The following is a 19,251-nucleotide window of genomic DNA, read 5'->3' on the forward strand; positions in this document are numbered from 1 at the left end:
TTCAATTTTATTTTCGGCAACCGAAGTGTTCTATTTGATATATTCTTTCGTTTTTTGAAATTTAATTTGAAATTAAAATATTGATATTCCTAAGAGAAGAAGTTAATATGTCAGTTGATTGTTCCTATCGGAGGATATAGTTGTCTGATCCGGCTTGTTCCAACATATATATTACCTGCAATATAAATAAAATAAGGTTTTGGGTAAGATAGCGCTAAAACTGAAAGACTTTTTTGCCTATAAACGGACAGACGTACGGACAGACGGACATGGCTAAATCGACTCGTCTAGCCAAGAAAATATGGGGGTCGGAAACTTCTGACTGAAATCATTGTACCCTCTGCAAGGGTATACAAATAATAATTTTGGGAAATAATTATTATCCCTTTGAAATAATGATCCTACATTGGTTTTCAGTCCATATACACGGACATTTATTTATATTTTATTTAATTTTAAATATCTCTTTTTATGCTTTTCTTACGTAATTGATACTCTTTACATTATGTAATCCGACTGAAACAATTATATTATAATCCTCAATGCCAAAACGAATTTGATTAGTGATCAAAGTATATAAAAAGCTAGACTGTCATCTCTTCTTAGCTTTGACGAGCGGTCCAAATGAAGTTTCTATGTAAGTAACAAATTTTCTCCATTTAAAAATATGATTAATTTTCCCACAGGTCTGATATTATTGGCCACGTCAGTTGCTGGCCGATTTACTGATGATTTGTACAATCAGTTGGCCAAAGACAATGCCAACAAGAATCTTATTTCTTCGCCTCTTTCCGTCGATATTGCCTTGAGTATGGTCTACATGGCAGCTGGGGGAAAGACAGCCCAAGAAATGAGGAGCGTTTTGAAACATCCCACGGATAAAAAGGAAGTGGCTCGAAAATATAAGGAATTTCTGACAAATCTCGAAGGTCGCGAGAAGGTGGCCATCCTCGAAATAGCCAACCGCATATACGTAAATAATGACTTCACTATAGTTCCGGAGTTCAATCAAGTGGTCAAGGAATCCTTTAAGGCCGAAGCGGAGGCTATCAGCGTAAGTGATGCTAGTAAAGCCGCCTCGATCGTCAATAAGTGGGTGAACGATCAGACGCGCAGCAGGATCAAAACCATTGTTACGGATAAAGATATAACTTCGGATCTGGTAATGATTCTCTTGAATGCCATTTACTTCAAGGGTCAGTGGCAGTACGAATTCGACCCTAAAAAGACCAAGCAGGCCGATTTTCGAACTGCCGACAAAAAAACCGTTCCTGTCCAGATGATGTCGCTATCGGGCGCATTTAGGGCGGCATATTTTCCCAGCCTGGATGCCAAAGTGATCGAGCTTCCTTACCGGAACTCAAGCCTGTCCATGCTCATCTTTTTGCCGGAAAAAGTCGATGCTTTGCCAGAATTGGAGAGAAAGATCGCAGTCTTCCGCCCACGATTTCGAAAGGTGAATGTGAACTTAAAGCTGCCGAAGTTTAAAATCGAACTCACTTCAGAGCTAGGGAATATTCTCAAGACGGTGAGTATGACCTGATTTGTATGAGGTCACTTTCATAATTTAAACGTACAGATGGGCATACGAGATGCATTTAGTCAAAGTGCGGATTTTAAGGGTCTAGTAGGAAAGAATGGAGTCAAAATCAGCAAAGTCAGGCACAAGGCCTTCATTGAGGTTAACGAAGAGGGCGCCGAGGCAGCTGCTGTTACAGGTACTATTGGTTTGTTTAGTGGATCACTTTCCTTAAAAATATCATATATTTCGCAGCTGTCTTGATGGTTTTTCACTGCATGAGATGCGGTCCCCCGCCTCCTTTGGAGTTTAATGCCGATCATCCGTTTGCCTACGTCATTCGCGATGCGAAGACCATTTACTTTCAGGGACACTTTGTAAAACCAGAATAATAAAGTAAATGAAAGGAGACGCAAGGAGTGCTTACTCCGTTAAACAATTTATAAATACAAGAAAGACTTTCCTTTCCTTTAAAAAAAGTTACCTTATTGCTAAAAGCGAGATATTGCTGGAAATTTTCGCGGCCGATAAATTAAGATATATTTGGCTAATGTCTTTGCTTTGACGAACGAGATAATATCATTTTTGTAGCTATTCCCGGAACTGCTGTAGCTGTAGCGCTTCCAATCAAATCCTAACTCTGCCCAAGACGACCTTCGCTGAACAGCTTCCTCACCTTAACTACACTACCTTCGGTACTCTCGGTTTAACCCTAGGATTTAAATGTTTCAGAAGTATTATTGTAAGCCAATGGAGTTGTGGAGTGATACAATTGTATACGCTGATAAGTAAGGAGAAGTTACTTAAAAAGCCAGGAAGTTTTCATTTAATACTTATGAGAACAACCTTTGTAAACGGATTCAGTACTAGATGTTACCCTGGGATGGTGTAAAACTTTGTTAAAGCTTTAAATGTAATATTTTATTATTTAAAATTGTAATTTTCATGCTATGTTGCGTTGATAATTGTTAATTCTCTGCAATTAGATAATTCATATAGAGGGGCCGAGGGCAGGCTTTTTTATAATATAGCCTGCACTCAAAGAGTATTCTGAAATGTTCTTGAACCTTTTAAAATTTCAAGCAAAACCAAATTTTAAAGATTATAACAAATCAATTGGATTACATACACGTCGACGAAAAATTAAAGTCTTCGATTTTAAGATATAAATAAATTTCTAAGGGGATAATATTTTTTCACCATTTTGCTTTTTTTTATTATTTTATCCAATTATTAATCCAACTTAACTAATTAAATTATAATCCTCGATGGCAAATCTAATTTGATTAGTACACATGGTATATATAGGCTGTATCTTCCCTAAGTTTTGAACAGCGGTCCAAATGAAGTTTCTATGTAAGTGAAAAAAAAGTCCTTTAAAAAGTTTTATTAAAATATATTTTTCACAGATCTGATATTTTTGGCAACGTCAGTTGCTGGCCGATTCACTGATGATTTGTACCAACTTTTGGCCAAAGACAATGCCAACAAGAATCTTATTTCGTCGCCTCTCTCCGTCGATATTGCCTTGAGTATGGTCTACATGGCAGCTGGGGGAAAGACAGAACAAGAAATGAAGGACGTTTTGAAACATCCCACGGATAAAAAGGAAGTGGCTCGAAAATATAAGGAATTTCTGACAAATCTCGAAGGTCGCGAGAAGGTGGCCATCCTCGATCTGGCCAACCGTATATACGTAACTAATGGCTTCACTATAGTTCCGGAGTTCAATCAAGTGGTCAAGGGCTCCTTTAAGGCCGAAGCGGAGGCTATCAGCATAAGTGATGCTAGTAAAGCCGCCTCGATCGTCAATAAGTGGGTGAACGATCAGACGCGCAGCAGGATCAAAACCATTGTTTCGGAAGAAGATATAACCTCGGATCTGGTAATGATTCTCTTGAATGCAATTTACTTCAAAGGCCAGTGGCAGTACGAATTCGACCCTAAAAGGACCAAACAGGCTGACTTTCGAACTGCCGACAAAAAAACCGTCCCTGTCCAGATGATGTCGCTATCGGGCGCATTTAAGGCGGGATATATTCACGACCTGGATGCCAAAGTGATTGAGCTTCCTTATCGGAACTCAAGCCTCTCCATGGTCATCTTTTTGCCTGAGAAAGACGATGGTTTGCCAGAATTGGAGAAAAAGATCATAGGCTTCTCCCAACGGCTTCGAAAGGTGAATGTGAACTTAAAACTGCCGAAGTTTAAAATCGAACTCACTTCAGAGCTAGGGAATATTCTCAAGACGGTGGGTATTGCCTGATTTGTATGAGGTCACTTTTATAATTTAAACCTACAGATGGGCATACGAGATGCATTTAGTCCCACTGCGGATTTTAAGGGTCTAGTAGGAAAGAATGGAGTCAGGATCAGCAAAGTCAGGCACAAGGCCTTCATTGAGGTTAACGAAGAGGGCGCCGAGGCAGCAGCTGTTACAGGTACTATTGGTTTGTTTAGTGGATCACTTTCCTTAAAAATATCATATATTTCGCAGCTGTCTTGACGGTTTTTCACTGCATGAAATGCGGTCCCCCGCCTACCTTAGAGTTTAATGCCGATCATCCGTTTGCCTACGTCATTCGCGATGCGAACACCATTTACTTTCAGGGGCACTTCGTAGGACCAGAAAAATAAAGTTAGTCAACAGGGACGGACAGAATGGCAATTATTGGATACACCTTAATCCGTTCACCAACTTCTTAATAAATAAAGAAATTCCCTATCCTATAGAAAAAAGTTACCTTATGTCAAGTTACCTTCTATAACTTTAGGGTGGTTCGAAAAATAGAAACTTTGTGCAAAAAATTCATTCATAAGCTAAAAGATATTTGTTCAGTTGAATTACCGCCTATGTGGTCTTAAATGTACCATATAAATTGGTTATACGACACGTATGACAGTTAGAATTTTGATATCATTTCTAACCTTGTCAACTGATTGAATCCGCTTGAATAATTGTTCAATTAAAAGAGAGCAAACAAGAGTTTGGTTGTATTCTACGCCATCTAGATCAAAACAAACGTTTGATCTAAGGCAACAGTACGTATGAGTGATATACTTTGAAGATAAAGCACAGAACCTCAAAACCATTTTTTTGTTCGGTATTTTTTGAATATTTATTTTTTGTGTGCACCTCATTACCAGTTTTGATTGCATTTGTACTTACAACTACAAGGTTTGCAAGACTCATAATATAAAACTTAGGACTCGTGTCTGATTTCAAACTTAGTTCTTGGTGAGTTCGATTTCGGCATGGAAGCAGGATTTGCCCTAGAAGAAACAAAAGAAGGGGGGGATAAGAAAATAAAATACAATATAATATAGCTGTCAAACAACCAAAAATATACCGAAAAATACCATTTTGGCTTGCTTTTCTAACCTTTTGGTATTTGATTTTTTTTTTTTGGTATATATAACCACTTACTGTGTCATGCTTGACCTCCGAATCGATGATCAGGTGACCGCGGGCCATGCCCAACATGGCCTTGTACTTGCTGAGATCCACGGTGTGGTCGTTGGCGCAGACCTTCTCCTCGGCCACCGGGCAGGAGGAGGGGGCTCCGAAGAGCTTCAGCATGTCCTTGCCCTCGGAGGAGGCCTGGTCGATGGCGGCGCACAGGTCGATCTTGCCCTCCTTCATCACGATGCCGTCCTTCTGAACCTTGAACTTGGCCACTGCGGTGCCGAAGGGCTTGTTGCTGATGCAGCCCGAGGGAACCAGCTCGCACTTCTTGTTCAGCCTCAGGCTGAAGTCGCTGCCCACCGTCATGATGGCATCCTCGCCAGCACAGTTCTCCATCTTCACCAGCTTGGCCTTGTAGCCATTCTAGGGGGTATATCCATAAGATAGATCCTATTATAATCCTGAAACGAAGTACTTACGCAAGCCAAGGCAGCCTGAAAGGCCACACAGATGAGCAGGAAAAAGCAGATCTCTCGCAGCATTCTGTACCGTCGGAGTTTTGGAAGAACTTTGGAACTCCTGCCTAGACCAGCTCCTATTTATATGGAACTCTGGTTAGCCCCGTTTCTCCGATATCCACAATTATTTGCGCATTAAACGGTATTTGGGTGCTGCGATCAGTGATCGTTCGGCTCAATTGATTGTTGAACCACCACTGACCAGAGCCTCATCCATTAGATCGCTATAAATGACGGCATTACGAAGCATTATGGCCAGCCATTTTTAATTGCTCCCGCGCGACATGGTATTGTTTGTGTTTAGCGTGTCACTGGAACTTGATCTCTTGATCTCCCAAAATTTGTTTGCACCCGAAACTATATAATGTATACCATATAAAGCTAATTGATGAACTCGTTGCGATTTGTATGCTATGTAATTGTTTTAATAGTCACTGATAAAGATGATTTGTGGCTGCAAAGCAGTTATGGCCACTTGAATGACATGCAATTGATTTAAATGTAGGAATGTGGGTGTTCTTCATATAAGTGTATATCATTTTTTAGGAAAAATATAATTTTAATTACTTTTAGAATTGCATTTAAATTTCCTTTCCTAGATATATTGATTGGAAATTGATTGTGCCAGTGAAAATGGTACTTTATTTTCATGGTTTTACGAAGTGTCCCTGAAAATAAATGGTGTCCTCATCGCGAATGACGTAGGCAAACGGATGATCGGCATTAAACACCCAAGGTTGCGGGGGCCCGCATCCAGAGCAAGTCAAAACCGCCTGAATAGCTGGGGATTATATCATATGTCACAAAGGATGTAGTCCAGTAAGCAATGAGCCAATAGTACCTGTAAGAGCTGCCGCCTCGGCACCCTCTTCGTTCACCTCAATGAAGGCCTTGTGTATGACTTTGCTGATCTTGGCTACTGAAGACTTAACCAGACCTCCAAGATCAGCAGCACTAGTAAATGCATCTCGTATGCCCATCTAAAGGTGTAAATTATAAAAGTGACCTCATGAAAACCAGGTCTTACCCACCGTCGCAATAATACCCTTTAGCTCTGAGGAAAATTCGATTTTGAACTTTGGCAACTTTAAATGCACATTCCTTTCTGGAAACTCTATGGAGAAGGCTGCGATTTTCTGCTCCAATTCTGGCAAACCATCGTCTTTCTCAGGCAAGAAGATGACCATGGAGAGGCTTGAGTTCCGATAAGGAAGCTCAATCACTTTGGCATCCAGGTCGTGATTATATCCCGCCTTAAATGCGCCCGATAGCGACATCATCTGGACAGGGACGGTTTTTTTGTCGGCAGTTCGAAAACCGGCCAGTTTGGTCTTTTTAGAGTCAAATTCGTACTGCCACTGGCCTTTGAAGTAAATGGCATTCAAAAGAATCATTACCAGATCCGAAGTTATATCTTTATCCGTAACAACGGTTTTGATCCTGCTGCGCGTTCTATCGTTTACCCACTTATTGATAATTAAAGCGGCTTTACTAGGATCACTTATGCTGATAGCCTCCGCTTCGGCCTTAAAGGAGTCCTTGACCACTTGATTGAACTCCGGAACTATAGAGTAGCGATCGTTTACGTATATACGGTTGGCTATTTCGAGGATGGCCACTTTCTCGCGACCTTCGAGACTTGTCAGAAATTTCTTGTTTTTACGAGCCACTTCCTTTTTATCCGAGGGCAATTTCAAGACGCTCCTCATTTCTTGGGCTGTCTTTCCCCCAGCTGCCATGTAGACCATACTCAAGGCAATATCAACGGAAAGAGGCGAAGAAATAAGATTCTTGTTGGCATTGTTTTTGGCCAACTGTTTGTACAAATCATCAGTGAATCGGCCAGACACTGACGTGGCCAAAAATATCAGATCTGTGAAAAATATATTTTAACTAAAGTTTTTAAAGGACGTTATTTTTTTTACTTACATATAAACTTCATTTGGACCGCTGTTCAAAACTAATGGAAGATACAGCCTATATATACACTGTGTACTAATCAAATTAGATTTGCCATCAAGGATTATAACTTAATTACTTAAAACGTATTACTTAATGGACTTAACTTTAAAGAATTTGTAAGAAAAGCAACAGTGGTGAACAAATATTATCCCTTTAGAAGACTATTTATTTCCCAAAAATGAAAGACTCTCATCTTTCCTTAATATCCAATTGATTTCTTATCGACTTCAAAATTAGGTTTTTCTTCAAATTTAAGAAGGTTTAAGAAGATTTCGGAATACTCGTTAAGTACAGGTTATATTTTGTTTATAAAAAAGCATGTAACAGCTAGAATAAATCGTTTTCGTCCCTATAAACTTTATCTAGTACATCAATCTTTTTATATCCCTTTTACCGAATAAAAAAACGAAAAACTATACTAATGGTTTAATTCAGACCATGCTGACTTTTTTATTAAATCTAAAATAATTATTAGCATTATCCAAGTCAATTTAGCTGGGGACCATAGTTGTAGTTCCGAAATCTGTTTAAAAGAGTCTTTATCCTCGCTGTTGGTGGATATTCTTAGTGTTTCAGCTTTCTACTTCGTTGGTGGATCTTCAGATGGTGCGGCTTGGCCCTTCTTCTCATTGTCCTTTCTGCGGGAGCCTCCCCTCCCTCTCCTCCCTCCCCTGCCTCTGTGGCCCCTTCTTCTGCCCCTTCTCCCGTGGTTGACCCTTCCCCAGCTGCAGAGGTGGTCTGTTTTCCGATCGGTGGTGCATATGGTTCGACCATGTGGTAGGCGCAGTCATCTTGGCATAGCTTTAGGGTTTTGTACTCGTTTCTCCTGTAGATCTGCCGGCACTTGGTCGTCACCTTAAAGAGTCGAGAGCTTGATGAATAGTGGTCTTGATCAAATCTTGGAGCACGGCTACCTGGATGCAATCGAATAGCACTCGGTGGAAGGTGTAATAGACTCGACGAGGTCCTCTACAAGTCCGTTCGTGCATGTACTTGTTCTTCACCAGGCAGCTGCTGTTCCTGGCTGAAAGATCGAAAACCAAGGGATCTTGTGATCGAATCACCCAAAATCTAGTCAAATCTTACTCCTGCGCTTGGCACTTTCTATGAGAACGAGACTGACTGCAACGGCTACCAACAAAAGGTATACCTTCATGACGGGTCATCAGATGGATCGTAACTAAGTTGAAAACCAACCTGCAGAGAATAACAATTAACAGCGCAACCTAGCATGAAAATTACAATTTAAATAATAAAATATTACATTTTAAGTTCTAAAATAGTTTTACACCTTCCCAGGGTAACATCTAGTATTGAATCCTTTTATAAAGGTTGTTCTCATAAGAAAACTTCGTAGCTATTTAAGTAACTTCTTCTTACATATCAGTGTATACAATTTTACATTTCCACAAATCCTAGGGTTAATCCGATAAGAGTACCGAAGGTAGTGTAGTTAAGGTAAGGAAGCCTTGGAAGTCGTAAGCAGAGTTAGGATTTGATTGGAAACCCTACAGCTACAGCAGTTTCGGGGATAGATACAAATCTCGTTCGTCAAAACAGAGACATTATGTCTTCACTTATCACTTTTTTTAGGGAAAGGAAAGTCTTCATATTTATAAATTGTTTAACGGAGTAAGCACTCTTTGCGTCTCCTCTCATTTACTTTATTTTTCTGGTTTTACGAAGTGTCCCTGAAAGTAAATGGTGTTCTCATCGCGAATGACGTAGGCAAACGGATGATCGGCATTAAACTCCAAAGGACCCGGGCGCCTGCAACTTGCGCATCTCGAAACCATCATGACAGCTGCGAAATAGATGATATTTGTAGTAGGATTACATCCACTAAACAAACCAATAGTACCTGTAACAGCTGCTGCCTCGGCGCCCTCTTCGTTAACCTCAATGGAGGCCTTGTGCCTGACTTTGCTGATTTTGACTCCATTCTTTCCTACTAGACCCTTAAAATCCGCACTTTGACTAAATGCATCTCGTATGCCCATCTGTACGTTTAAATTATGAAAGTGACCTCATACAAATCAGGTCATACCCACCGTCTGGAGAATATTCCCTAGCTCTGAAGTGAGTTCGATTTTAAACTTCGGCAGCTTTAAGTTCACATTCACCTTTCGAAGCCGTTGGGAGAAGCCTATGATCTTTTTCTCCAATTCTGGCAAACCATCGTCTTTCTCAGGCAAAAAGATGACCATGGAGAGGCTTGAGTTCCGATAAGGAAGCTCAATCACTTTGGCATCCAGGTCGTGATTATATCCCGCCTTAAATGCGCCCGATAGCGACATCATCTGGACAGTAACGGTTTTTTTGTCGATAGTTCGAAAATCGGCCTGCTTGGTCTTTTTAGGGTCGAATTCGTACTGCCACTGACCTTTGAAGTAAATGGCATTCAAGAGAATCATTACCAGATCCGAGGTTATATCTTCTTCCGAAACAATGGTTTTGATCCTGCTGCGCGTCTGATCGTTTACCCACTTATTGACGATCGAGGCGGCTTTACTAGCATCACTTATGCTGATAGCCTCCGCTTCGGCCTTAAAGGAGTCCTTGACCACTTGATTGAACTCCGGAACTATAGTATAGCGCCCGTTTACGTATATACGGTTGGCCAGATCGAGAATGGCCACCTTCTCGCGACCTTCGAGATTTGTCAGAAAATCCTTATATTTTCGAGCCACTTCCTTTTTATCCGTGGGATGTTTCAAAACGCTCCTCATTTCTTGGGCTGTCTTTCCCCCAGCTGCCATGTAGACCATACTCAAGGCAATATCGACGGAAAGAGGCGAAGAAATAAGATTCTTGTTGGCATTGTCTTTGGCCAAAAGTTGGTACAAATCATCAGTGAATCGGCCAGCCACTGACGTGGCCAAAAATATCAGATCTGTGAAAAATATATTTTAATTAAAGTTTTTAAAGAACGTTTTTTTTACTTACATAGAAACTTCATTTGCACTGCTTTTCAAAACTAATGGAAGATACAGCCTATATATACCATGTGTACTAATCAAATTCGATTTGCACTATAAGAGGACTATAATTAAATTAGTTAAAACGGATTACTTAATGGACTTTACTCTAAAGAATTTGTAAAAAAGCAAAAGTGGTGAACAAATATTATCCCTTTAGAAAACTATTTATTTCCTAAAATGAAAGACTATCATTATACCCGTTACTCGTAGAGTAAAAGGGTATACTAGATTAGTTGGAAAGTATGTAACAGGCAGAAGGAAGCGTTTCCGACCCCATAAAGTATATATATTCTTGATCAAGATCACTAGCCGAGACGATCTAGCCATGTCCGTCTTTCCGTCTGTCCGTCTGTCCGTATGAACGCTGAGATCTCGGAAACTATACAAGCTATAATACTGGGATTAGGCATGCAGATTCCTGAGATTCCTGCGCAGCGCAAGTTTGTTTCAGCAGAGTCCCACGCCCACTCTAACGCCCACAAACCGATTGATCCAAAAAAAATTTTGCACGCCCACTCTAACGCCCATAACGCTTAAACATGTCTACCGCCGGTAGGTGGCGCATATCAATCTCGCTTTGCTGCTTGCATATCTCCATTTCCCTTTGGCCCCATTGGCTGAGTAACGGGTATCTGATAGTCGAGTTACTGGACTATAGCGTGGTACCTTGTTTTTCTTTAATGTCCAATTGATTTGTTATCGACTTTAAAATTTGGTTGTGCTTGAAATTTGAAAAGGTTCAAGAAGATTTCGGAACACCCGTTAAGTACAGGTGATATTATGTTTATAAAAAACATGTAACAGCTAAATTAAATCGATTTCGTTCCTTTAAACTTTATGTAGTACTGTTACGTGGGCGTATTAGTGCCCGAGTCCTGACAAGGACTTGGGCCAAGGGAGAGGCGTCCGATGTTCAGGCACCATTTGCCGGCATAAGCTACGTCGTATTCGGGTCGTGGGATCTTGGTAAGCCTCTCTCCTCTCCAACATAACGAGAATAAATAGTAAAAGTGCCTGGAAAATAATATTAGTCACAAAGTTCGTCAGTCATCAGTCCACACTGCCCAGCAAGCTTAGCTGTCGCTTGATCGCAATACGATCGGGCTGTGTTTTGGCCATATTCCCTCCCCTTCACACATTCGTGTGCCAATGGATCGTCGCGGGCCGCGCAATACGATCCCCTATTGTCAAGGTTGTCCGTCGAAAGTTATGTCATTGTTCTTGACCTACTTCACTCCTCGCGTCAGCACACCCCCCTCGTAAGAGTTCTAGCACACCATGGTTTCCAATTCTTTTTCACATTATAAATTTATTAGGTAATATATATCTGCGTCTGTTGATTAATCTAATTTAATTGACAATTATTCTGTTAGCGGAGAGTATCGAATTTATCACCTATGAAGGTGCACACATCAGCAAAATACTGACTATTCACGACTACAAACGTCGCTCAGAGAGCTCTTGCAATTGTCATACAATTACAAGGCTGATACTCGCCGCTGCAAAAGTTTATAGTAGTCTATAAAACTGTAGGATACTGCACGAATATTTATATATGTATGTTTATAAGAAAGGAACCGTGTCGCGACAAACTTACCCCCTCTTTAAATCCTGGGCGATGAGATCTCGACGCTCCGGATCCTGGGCTTTGGGAAAATATTATGTTGGATATATATATATAAATATACGTGCACCAAAATACGGCTGTTCTTAAGTATATCAATTCACTTAAACACAAAATATATATATATTATGCTACAGGCATGCGACTTCTTCAACGGCTGGTGGAGAGATTCGTCCTCTCTAATTGTTTATCATGATTCGCATTTTGTCTATTGATTCGGTTGGTTTAAATATATTTCAATGCATGTTTGAATGCTTGATTTTCACTTGTTATCCAATTGTATTATTTGAGGATATTGGTCCTTGGTTATGCATGAGTTCACTTTAGCTTTGGTTGGCTCGATTAACACATTTATATTGCATCACTACTTTCTCCGACGTATGCTATTGGTCGCTACGCTCTGAACGGATGGTTCCTACAGCTGAACAAATTTCAGGAGCATGGAGATCACGGATACTGCGTCCACAAACATCGCAGTATGTCGGATGTCGTCCTTATTGTTGATCTCCACGTTCTCTGATGGCAATAGCGGCGTTGGTTCGACACAAGATTATTTCGAGCTGCAATTGTGTTCTTCTCAAGGATTGTTGGATATGGTGGCTGGTCCTGGTGGCAGAAGACTCCATTGACGACTGCCCCAGGGAAAGTCGCCTTCCCTCGAAGCTGCCGGCTTCCGTCAGCAAGACACCCAAATGGATTCTCTCTCTTTCTTTATTTGTCTAAGGTCTTTTATACCAGACTAGAGCTTTTACTTGGCTGCGGGTATGGATCGGATAAACTAGGTGTTCCCACCTAGAATTACTGTTTCTTGATATCTGCTATCTTGGGAGTCAACGGCCGGCTGTTGCCCTTTGCCAGCTACCGGAGTATGGTTACCAATAGGTTGACAGTGGCCGTTGTTCTGACCACGCGACACCCGAGAATTGCCGAATTGCTTTTTCTTCTGCCTTTACCAGTATGAGTCTGGTTAGTTACATGCACCCCTCCCCCTGGCTAAAGATTCGTCGTTGCTTCTCTATGTGAATCTTTCTATGTGGAGGGCGTACGTAACAGTACATCAATCTTTTTGTATCCTTCCTGCCATCCGAATAAAATATCGAAAAACTATATTAATAGTTTATTATAGACCATGCTGACTTTTTTATTAAATCTAATATAAGTTTAACCATTATCCAGATCAATTTAGCTGGGGACCATAGCTGTAGTTCCGAAATCTGTTTAAAAGAGTCTTTCATCCTCGATGTTGGTGGAGATTCTTAGAGTTTCAGTTTTCTACTCCGTTGGTGGATTGCCCTTCTCATTGTCCTTTTTGCGGGAGCCTCAAACCTTGGAATACGGCTACTTGAGTGCAATCGAATATCACTCGGTGGAAGGTGTAGTAGACTCGAGGAGGTCCTCTAGAAGTCCGTTCTTCACCAGGCAGCTGCTGTTCCTGGCTGGAAGATCGGAAACCGATAGATCTTGTGATCGAATCACCGAAAATCTAGTTTAATCTTACTCCTGCGCTCGGCCCCCCTATATGAATTATCTAATTGCAGAGAATTAACAATTATCAACGCAACATAGCATGAAAATTTCAATTTTAAATAACAAAATATTACATTTTAAGCTTTAAAATTGTTTTACACATTCCCAGGGTAACATCTAGTATTGAATCCTATTACAAAGGTTGTTCTCATAAGTATTCAATGAATATTTTGTGGCTTTTTAAGTAGCTTCTCCTTATATATCAGTGTATACAATTGTACCACTCCACAACTCCTTTGGCTTACAATAATACTTCTGAAACATTTAAAACCAAGGGTTAATCCGAGAGTACCGAAGCTGTTTATCAAAGGTCGCCTTGGGCAGAGTTAGGATTTGATTGGAAGCGCTACAGTTACAGCAGGTCCGGAAATAGATACAAATCGGAGTTTTTCTCGATCGTCAAAACAGATACATGTCTTCATTTATCGGCCCCAAAAATTTCCAACAATATCTCGCTCTTAGCAATAAGCTCACATATTTTAATGTAAGGAAAGTCTTTATACTTATAGGTTGGTTAATGGAGTAAGCATTCTTTGCGTCTCCTCTCACTTACTTTATTTTTCTGGTTTTACAAAGTGTCCCTGAAAGTAAATGGTGTCTTTATCGCGAATGACGTAGGCAAATGGATGATCGGCGTTAAAGTCCAAAGGAAACGGGGGCACGCACCATGAGCATTTCAAAACCATTATGACAGCTGCGAAATAGATGATATTTGTAGTGAATGTAATCCACTAAACAAAGCAGTAGTACCTGTAATAGCTGCTGCCTCGGCGCCCTCTTCGTTAACCTCAATGAAGGCCTTGTGCCTGACTTTGCTGATCCTGACTCCATTCTTTCCTACTAGACCCTTAAAATCCGCACTGGGACTAAATGCATCTCGTATGCCCATCTGTAGGTTTAAATTATAAAAGTGACCTCTTACAAATCAGGTCATACCCACCGTCTGGAGAATATTCCCTAGCTCTGAAGTGAGTTCGATTTTAAACTTCGGCAGTTTTAAGTTCACATTCACCTTTGGAAGCCGTCGGGAGAAGCCTGCGATCTTTTTCTCCAATTCTGGCAAACCATCGTCTTTCTCAGGCAAAAAGATGACCATGGAGAGGCTTGAGTTCCGATAAGGAAGCTCAATCACTTTGGCATCCAGGTCGTGAATATATCCCGCCTTAAATGCGCCCGATAGCGACATCATCTGGACAGGAACGGTTTTTTTGTCGGCAGTTCGAAAGTCAGCCTGTTTGGTCCTTTTAGGGTCGAATTCGTACTGCCACTGGCCTTTGAAGTAAATAGCGTTCAAGAGAATCATTACCAGATCCGGAGATATATCTTGATCCGTGACAATGGTTTTGATCCTGCTGCGCGTTCTATCGTTCACCCACTTATTGATAATCAAAGCGGCTTTATCAGGATCACTTATGCTGATAGCCTCCGCTTCGGCCTTAAAGGAGTCCTTGACCACTTGATTGAAATCCGGAACTATAGTGAAGCCATTAGTTACGTATATACGGTTGGCCAGATCGAGGATGGCCACCTTCTCGCGACCTTCGAGATTTGTCAGAAATTCCTTATATTTTCGAGCCACTTCCTTTTTATCCGTGGGATGTTTCAAAACGTCCTTCATTTCTTGGGCTGTATTTCCCCCGGCTGCCATGTAGACCATACTCAAGGCAATATCGACGGAGAGAGGCGACGAAATAAGATTCTTGTTGGCATTGTCTTTGGCCAAAATTTGGTACAAATCATCAGTGAATCGGCCAGCCACTGATGTGGCCAAAAATATAAGATCTGTGAAAAATATATTTTAATTAAAGTTTTAAAAGAACGTTTTTTTTTACTTACATAGAAACTTCATTTGCACTGCTTTTCAAAACTAATGGAAGATACAGCCTATATATACCATGTGTACTAATCAAATTCGATTTGCACTATAAGAGGACTATAATTAAATTAGTTAAAACGGATTACTTAATGGACTTTACTCTAAAGAATTTGTAAAAAAAGCAAAAGTGGTGAACAAATATTATCCCTTTAGAAAACTATTTATTTCCTAAAATGAAAGACTATCATTATACCCGTTACTCGTAGAGTAAAAGGGTATACTAGATTAGTTGGAAAGTATGTAACAGGCAGAAGGAAGCGTTTCCGACCCCATAAAGTATATATATTCTTGATCAAGATCACTAGCCGAGACGATCTAGCCATGTCCGTCTTTCCGTCTGTCCGTCTGTCCGAATGAACGCTGAGATCTCGGAAACTATACAATCTATAATACTGGGATTAGGCATGCAGATTCCTGAGATTCCTGCGCAGCGCAAGTTTGTTTCAGCAGAGTGCCACGCCCACTCTAACGCCCACAATCCGCCCAAAACTGTGGCTCCTACAGTTTTGATGCTAGAATAAAAATGTTAACTGAAGTGTATTGTTCTTCTCAATACCTATCGATTAATCCAAAAAAAAAATGCCACGCCCACTCTAACGCCCATAACGCTTAAATCTGTCTACCACCGGTAGGTGGCGCATATCAATCTCGATTTGCTGCTTGCATATCTCCATTTCCCATTGGTCCCATTGGCTGAGTAACGGATATCTGATAGTCGAGTTACTTGACTAAACCGTTCTTCCTTGATTTTCTTTAATGTCCAAATGATTTGTTATCGACTTTAAAATTTGGTTTTGCTTGAAATTTGAAAAGGTTCAAGAAGTACAGGTGATATTATGTTTTTAAAAAAACATGTAACACCTAGAATAAACCGATTTCCTTCCTATAAAATATATCTAGTACATCAATCTTTTTGTATCCTTCCTGCCGTCCGAATAAAATATCGAAAAACTATATTAATGGTTTATTTAGACCATGCTGACTTTTTTATTAAATCTAAGATAATTGAGTTTAACCATTAAAAGAGTCTTTCATCCTCGATGTTGGTGGAGATTCTTGGAGTTTCAGTTTTTTACTCCGTTGGTGGATCGCCCTTCTCATTGTCCTTTCTGCGGGAGCCTCAAACCTTGGAACACGGCTACTTGGATGCAATCGAATATCACTCGAATAGGACCTCGACGAGGTCCTCTACAAGTCCGTTCTTCACCAGGCAGCTGCTGTTCCTGGCTGGAAGATTGGAAACCGATAGATCTTGTGATCGAATCACCCAAAATCTAGTTTAATCTTACTCCTGCCCTCGGCCCCTCTATATGAATTATCTAATTGCAGAGAATTAACAATTTTCAACGCAACATAGCATGAAAAATGCAATTTTAAATAATAAAATATTACATTTAAAGCTTTAACATAGTTTTACACCATCCCAGGGTAACATCTAGTACTGAATCCGTTTACAAAGGTTGTTCTCATAAGTATTAAATGAAAACTTCGTGGCTTTTTAAGTAACTTCTCCTTATTTATCAGCGTATACAATTGTATCACTCCACAACTCCATTGGCTTACAATAATACTTCTGAAACATTTAAATCCTAGGGTTAAACCGAGAGTACCGAAGGTAGTGTAGTTAAGGTGAGGAGGCTGTTCATCGAAGGTCGTCTTGGGCAGAGTTAGGATTTGATTAGAAGCGCTACAGCTACAGCAGTTCCGGGAATAGCTACAAATCTGAGTTTATCTCGTTTGTCAAAGCAAAGACATTAGCCAAATATATCTTAATTTATCGACCGCGAAAATTTCCAGCAATATCTCGCTTTTAGCAATAAGGTAACTTTTTTTAAAGGAAAGGAAAGTCTTTCTTGTATTTATAAATTGTTTAACGGAGTAAGCACTCCTTGCGTCTCCTTTCATTTACTTTATTATTCTGGTTTTACGAAGTGTCCCTGAAAGTAAATGGTGTTTGCATCGCGAATGACGTAGGCAAACGGATGATCGGCATTAAACTCCAAAGGAGGCGGGGGCCTGCAACGCCCGCAAAGCGCAACCACCAAGACAGCTGCGAAATATATGATATTTGTAAAGAAAGTGATCCACTAAACAAACCAATAGTACCTGTAACAGCTGCTGCCTCGGCGCCCTCTTCGTTAACCTCAATGGAGGCCTTGTGCCTGACTTTGCTGATTTTGACTCCATTCTTTCCTACTAGACCCTTAAAATCCGCACTGGGACTAAATGCATCTCGTATGCCCATCTGTACGTTTAAATTATGAAAGTGACATTATACAAATCAGGTCATACTCACCGTCTGGAGAATATTCCCTAGCTCTGAAGTGAGTTCGATTTTAAACTTCGGCAGCTTTAAATTCACATTCACCTCTCGAAGCCGTTGGGAGAAGCCTGCGATCTTTTTCTCCAATTCTGGCAAACCATCAACTTTTTCCGGCAAAAAGATGACCATGGAGAGGCTTGAGTTCCGATAAGGAAGCTCAATCACTTTGGCATCCAGGTCGTGAATATATCCCGCCTTAAATGCGCCCGATAGCGACATCATCTGGACAGGAACGGTTTTTTTGTCGATAGTTCGAAAATCGGCCTGCTTGGTCTTTTTAGGGTCGAATTCGTACTGCCACTGACCTTTGAAGTAAATAGCGTTCAAGAGAATCATTACCAGATCCGAAGTTATATCTTTATCCGTAACAATAGTTTTGATCCTGCTGCGCGTCTGATCGTTTACCCACTTATTGACGATCGAGGCGGCTTTACTAGCATCACTTATGCTGATAGCCTCCGCTTCGGCCTTAAAGGAGCCTTTGACCACTTGATTGAACTCCGGAACTATAGTGAAGTCATTATTTACGTATATGCGGTTGGCTATTTCGAGGATGGCCACCTTCTCGCGACCTTCGAGATTTGTCAGAAATTCCTTATATTTTCGAGCCACTTCCTTTTTATCCGTGGGATGTTTCAAAACGCTCCTCATTTCTTGGGCTGTCTTTCCCCCAGCTGCCATGTAGACCATACTCAAGGCAATATCGACGGAAAGAGGAGACGAAATAAGATTCTTGTTGGCATTGTCTTTGGCCAAAAGTTGGTACAAATCATCAGTGAATCGGCCAGCAACTGACGTGGCCAATAACATCAGACCTGTGGGAAAATAAATTAGATTTTTAAACGGAGAAAATTTTCTACTTACATAAGAACTTCATTTAGAAAGTGGTTCACAAGTGAACACTTTTTTTTAGAAATATCTCTTATATATACTCTGTACAATAATCAAATTAGATTCGCCTTCGAGTTTTATAACGCGATTGGTTCAGTCGGATTCATAATTCAATCATTTTTTTGAAAGGTCTGCATACGTAAAGGTATGGCATTTTTCCTAAAGTCAAGTTATTTTTTCTTAAATAAGAATTATGTAAATATTTTCTCTTGACGTGTAAATTTATTTCTTATGGATGTATCAAATATAACGGTGAAAGAAATCACACTTCAGGGAAATTTTTTCAGCTTCTATTTCAGTACTCTCTAAGTACTAATCAAATGAGAATCTCTATAATGACTTAAAACAATACGAGAGAATGAAAATTTTTTGTAAACATAAAGGATTCTAAGTGAATATAATATCTTTGAAATAGTTTAAAAATGTTTGTATTCCCTGCCGAATCATAGAATTTTAATATGGTTCCAAAAATTTTGGAGTGCTGTAAATTATTTTTTCAAACGATAGTGACTTTCTGTGCTATTACAGTCTATGTAAAATTTTCTTTACTAAATTGATAATTTTATGAATATTTAGGAAAAGTACTTAAAATTACTAAACCCATTTTAATCTAAGAACTCAACC

General features: G+C 40.2%; 8 protein-coding genes across 8 annotated transcripts; 2 read left to right on the forward strand and 6 right to left on the reverse strand.

Moving 5' to 3' along the window:
* The first annotated feature begins 563 nt into the window (after positions 1–563).
* On the forward strand, positions 564–1,975 carry LOC108021711 (serine protease inhibitor 42Dd-like). Its single transcript, XM_017090547.4, has 4 exons — positions 564–637; positions 687–1,528; positions 1,580–1,718; positions 1,775–1,975. The coding sequence occupies exons 1-4, from the start codon at positions 625–627 to the stop codon at positions 1,909–1,911; spliced, it is 1,131 nt and encodes a 376-aa protein (XP_016946036.4). The 5' UTR covers positions 564–624; the 3' UTR covers positions 1,912–1,975.
* A 933-nt stretch (positions 1,976–2,908) lies between these two features.
* On the forward strand, positions 2,909–4,267 carry LOC108021710 (serine protease inhibitor 42Dd-like). The gene is made up of 3 exons (XM_070994510.1): positions 2,909–3,770; positions 3,822–3,960; positions 4,017–4,267. The coding sequence occupies exons 1-3, from the start codon at positions 3,054–3,056 to the stop codon at positions 4,154–4,156; spliced, it is 996 nt and encodes a 331-aa protein (XP_070850611.1). The 5' UTR covers positions 2,909–3,053; the 3' UTR covers positions 4,157–4,267.
* A 344-nt stretch (positions 4,268–4,611) lies between these two features.
* On the reverse strand, positions 4,612–5,564 carry LOC108009894 (sporozoite-associated mosquito saliva protein 1). The gene is made up of 3 exons (XM_017074617.4): positions 5,405–5,564; positions 4,947–5,348; positions 4,612–4,792 (listed from the first exon to the last, which is right to left on the reverse strand). Exons 1-3 carry the CDS (start codon positions 5,465–5,467, stop codon positions 4,748–4,750), a joined length of 510 nt encoding a protein of 169 aa, XP_016930106.3. The 5' UTR covers positions 5,468–5,564; the 3' UTR covers positions 4,612–4,747.
* Positions 5,565–5,846: 282 nt separating this feature from the next.
* On the reverse strand, positions 5,847–7,310 carry LOC108021325 (serine protease inhibitor 42Dd-like). The gene is made up of 3 exons (XM_017089991.4): positions 6,475–7,310; positions 6,285–6,423; positions 5,847–6,224 (listed from the first exon to the last, which is right to left on the reverse strand). Exons 1-3 carry the CDS (start codon positions 7,189–7,191, stop codon positions 6,091–6,093), a joined length of 990 nt encoding a protein of 329 aa, XP_016945480.3. The 5' UTR covers positions 7,192–7,310; the 3' UTR covers positions 5,847–6,090.
* A 514-nt stretch (positions 7,311–7,824) lies between these two features.
* On the reverse strand, positions 7,825–8,879 carry LOC108021326 (uncharacterized). Its single transcript, XM_017089992.4, has 4 exons — positions 8,670–8,879; positions 8,492–8,602; positions 8,320–8,429; positions 7,825–8,260 (listed from the first exon to the last, which is right to left on the reverse strand). Exons 2-4 carry the CDS (start codon positions 8,559–8,561, stop codon positions 7,970–7,972), a joined length of 471 nt encoding a protein of 156 aa, XP_016945481.3. The 5' UTR covers positions 8,562–8,602; positions 8,670–8,879; the 3' UTR covers positions 7,825–7,969.
* A 138-nt stretch (positions 8,880–9,017) lies between these two features.
* Positions 9,018–10,442, reverse strand: LOC136117189 (serine protease inhibitor 42Dd-like). Its single transcript, XM_070994459.1, has 4 exons — positions 10,352–10,442; positions 9,457–10,298; positions 9,267–9,405; positions 9,018–9,209 (listed from the first exon to the last, which is right to left on the reverse strand). The coding sequence occupies exons 1-4, from the start codon at positions 10,362–10,364 to the stop codon at positions 9,070–9,072; spliced, it is 1,134 nt and encodes a 377-aa protein (XP_070850560.1). The 5' UTR covers positions 10,365–10,442; the 3' UTR covers positions 9,018–9,069.
* A 3,598-nt stretch (positions 10,443–14,040) lies between these two features.
* LOC108006515 (serine protease inhibitor 42Dd-like) lies at positions 14,041–15,316 on the reverse strand. The gene is made up of 3 exons (XM_017070077.4): positions 14,478–15,316; positions 14,288–14,426; positions 14,041–14,231 (listed from the first exon to the last, which is right to left on the reverse strand). Exons 1-3 carry the CDS (start codon positions 15,192–15,194, stop codon positions 14,092–14,094), a joined length of 996 nt encoding a protein of 331 aa, XP_016925566.4. The 5' UTR covers positions 15,195–15,316; the 3' UTR covers positions 14,041–14,091.
* A 1,986-nt stretch (positions 15,317–17,302) lies between these two features.
* LOC108006618 (serine protease inhibitor 42Dd-like) lies at positions 17,303–18,709 on the reverse strand. Its single transcript, XM_036822797.3, has 4 exons — positions 18,601–18,709; positions 17,710–18,551; positions 17,520–17,658; positions 17,303–17,463 (listed from the first exon to the last, which is right to left on the reverse strand). Exons 1-4 carry the CDS (start codon positions 18,611–18,613, stop codon positions 17,327–17,329), a joined length of 1,131 nt encoding a protein of 376 aa, XP_036678692.3. The 5' UTR covers positions 18,614–18,709; the 3' UTR covers positions 17,303–17,326.
* Between the last annotated feature and the right edge of the window lie 542 nt (positions 18,710–19,251).

This window comes from Drosophila suzukii, chromosome 2L, assembly GCF_043229965.1.
Source record: "Drosophila suzukii chromosome 2L, CBGP_Dsuzu_IsoJpt1.0, whole genome shotgun sequence".
NCBI lineage: Eukaryota > Metazoa > Arthropoda > Insecta > Diptera > Drosophilidae > Drosophila > Drosophila suzukii.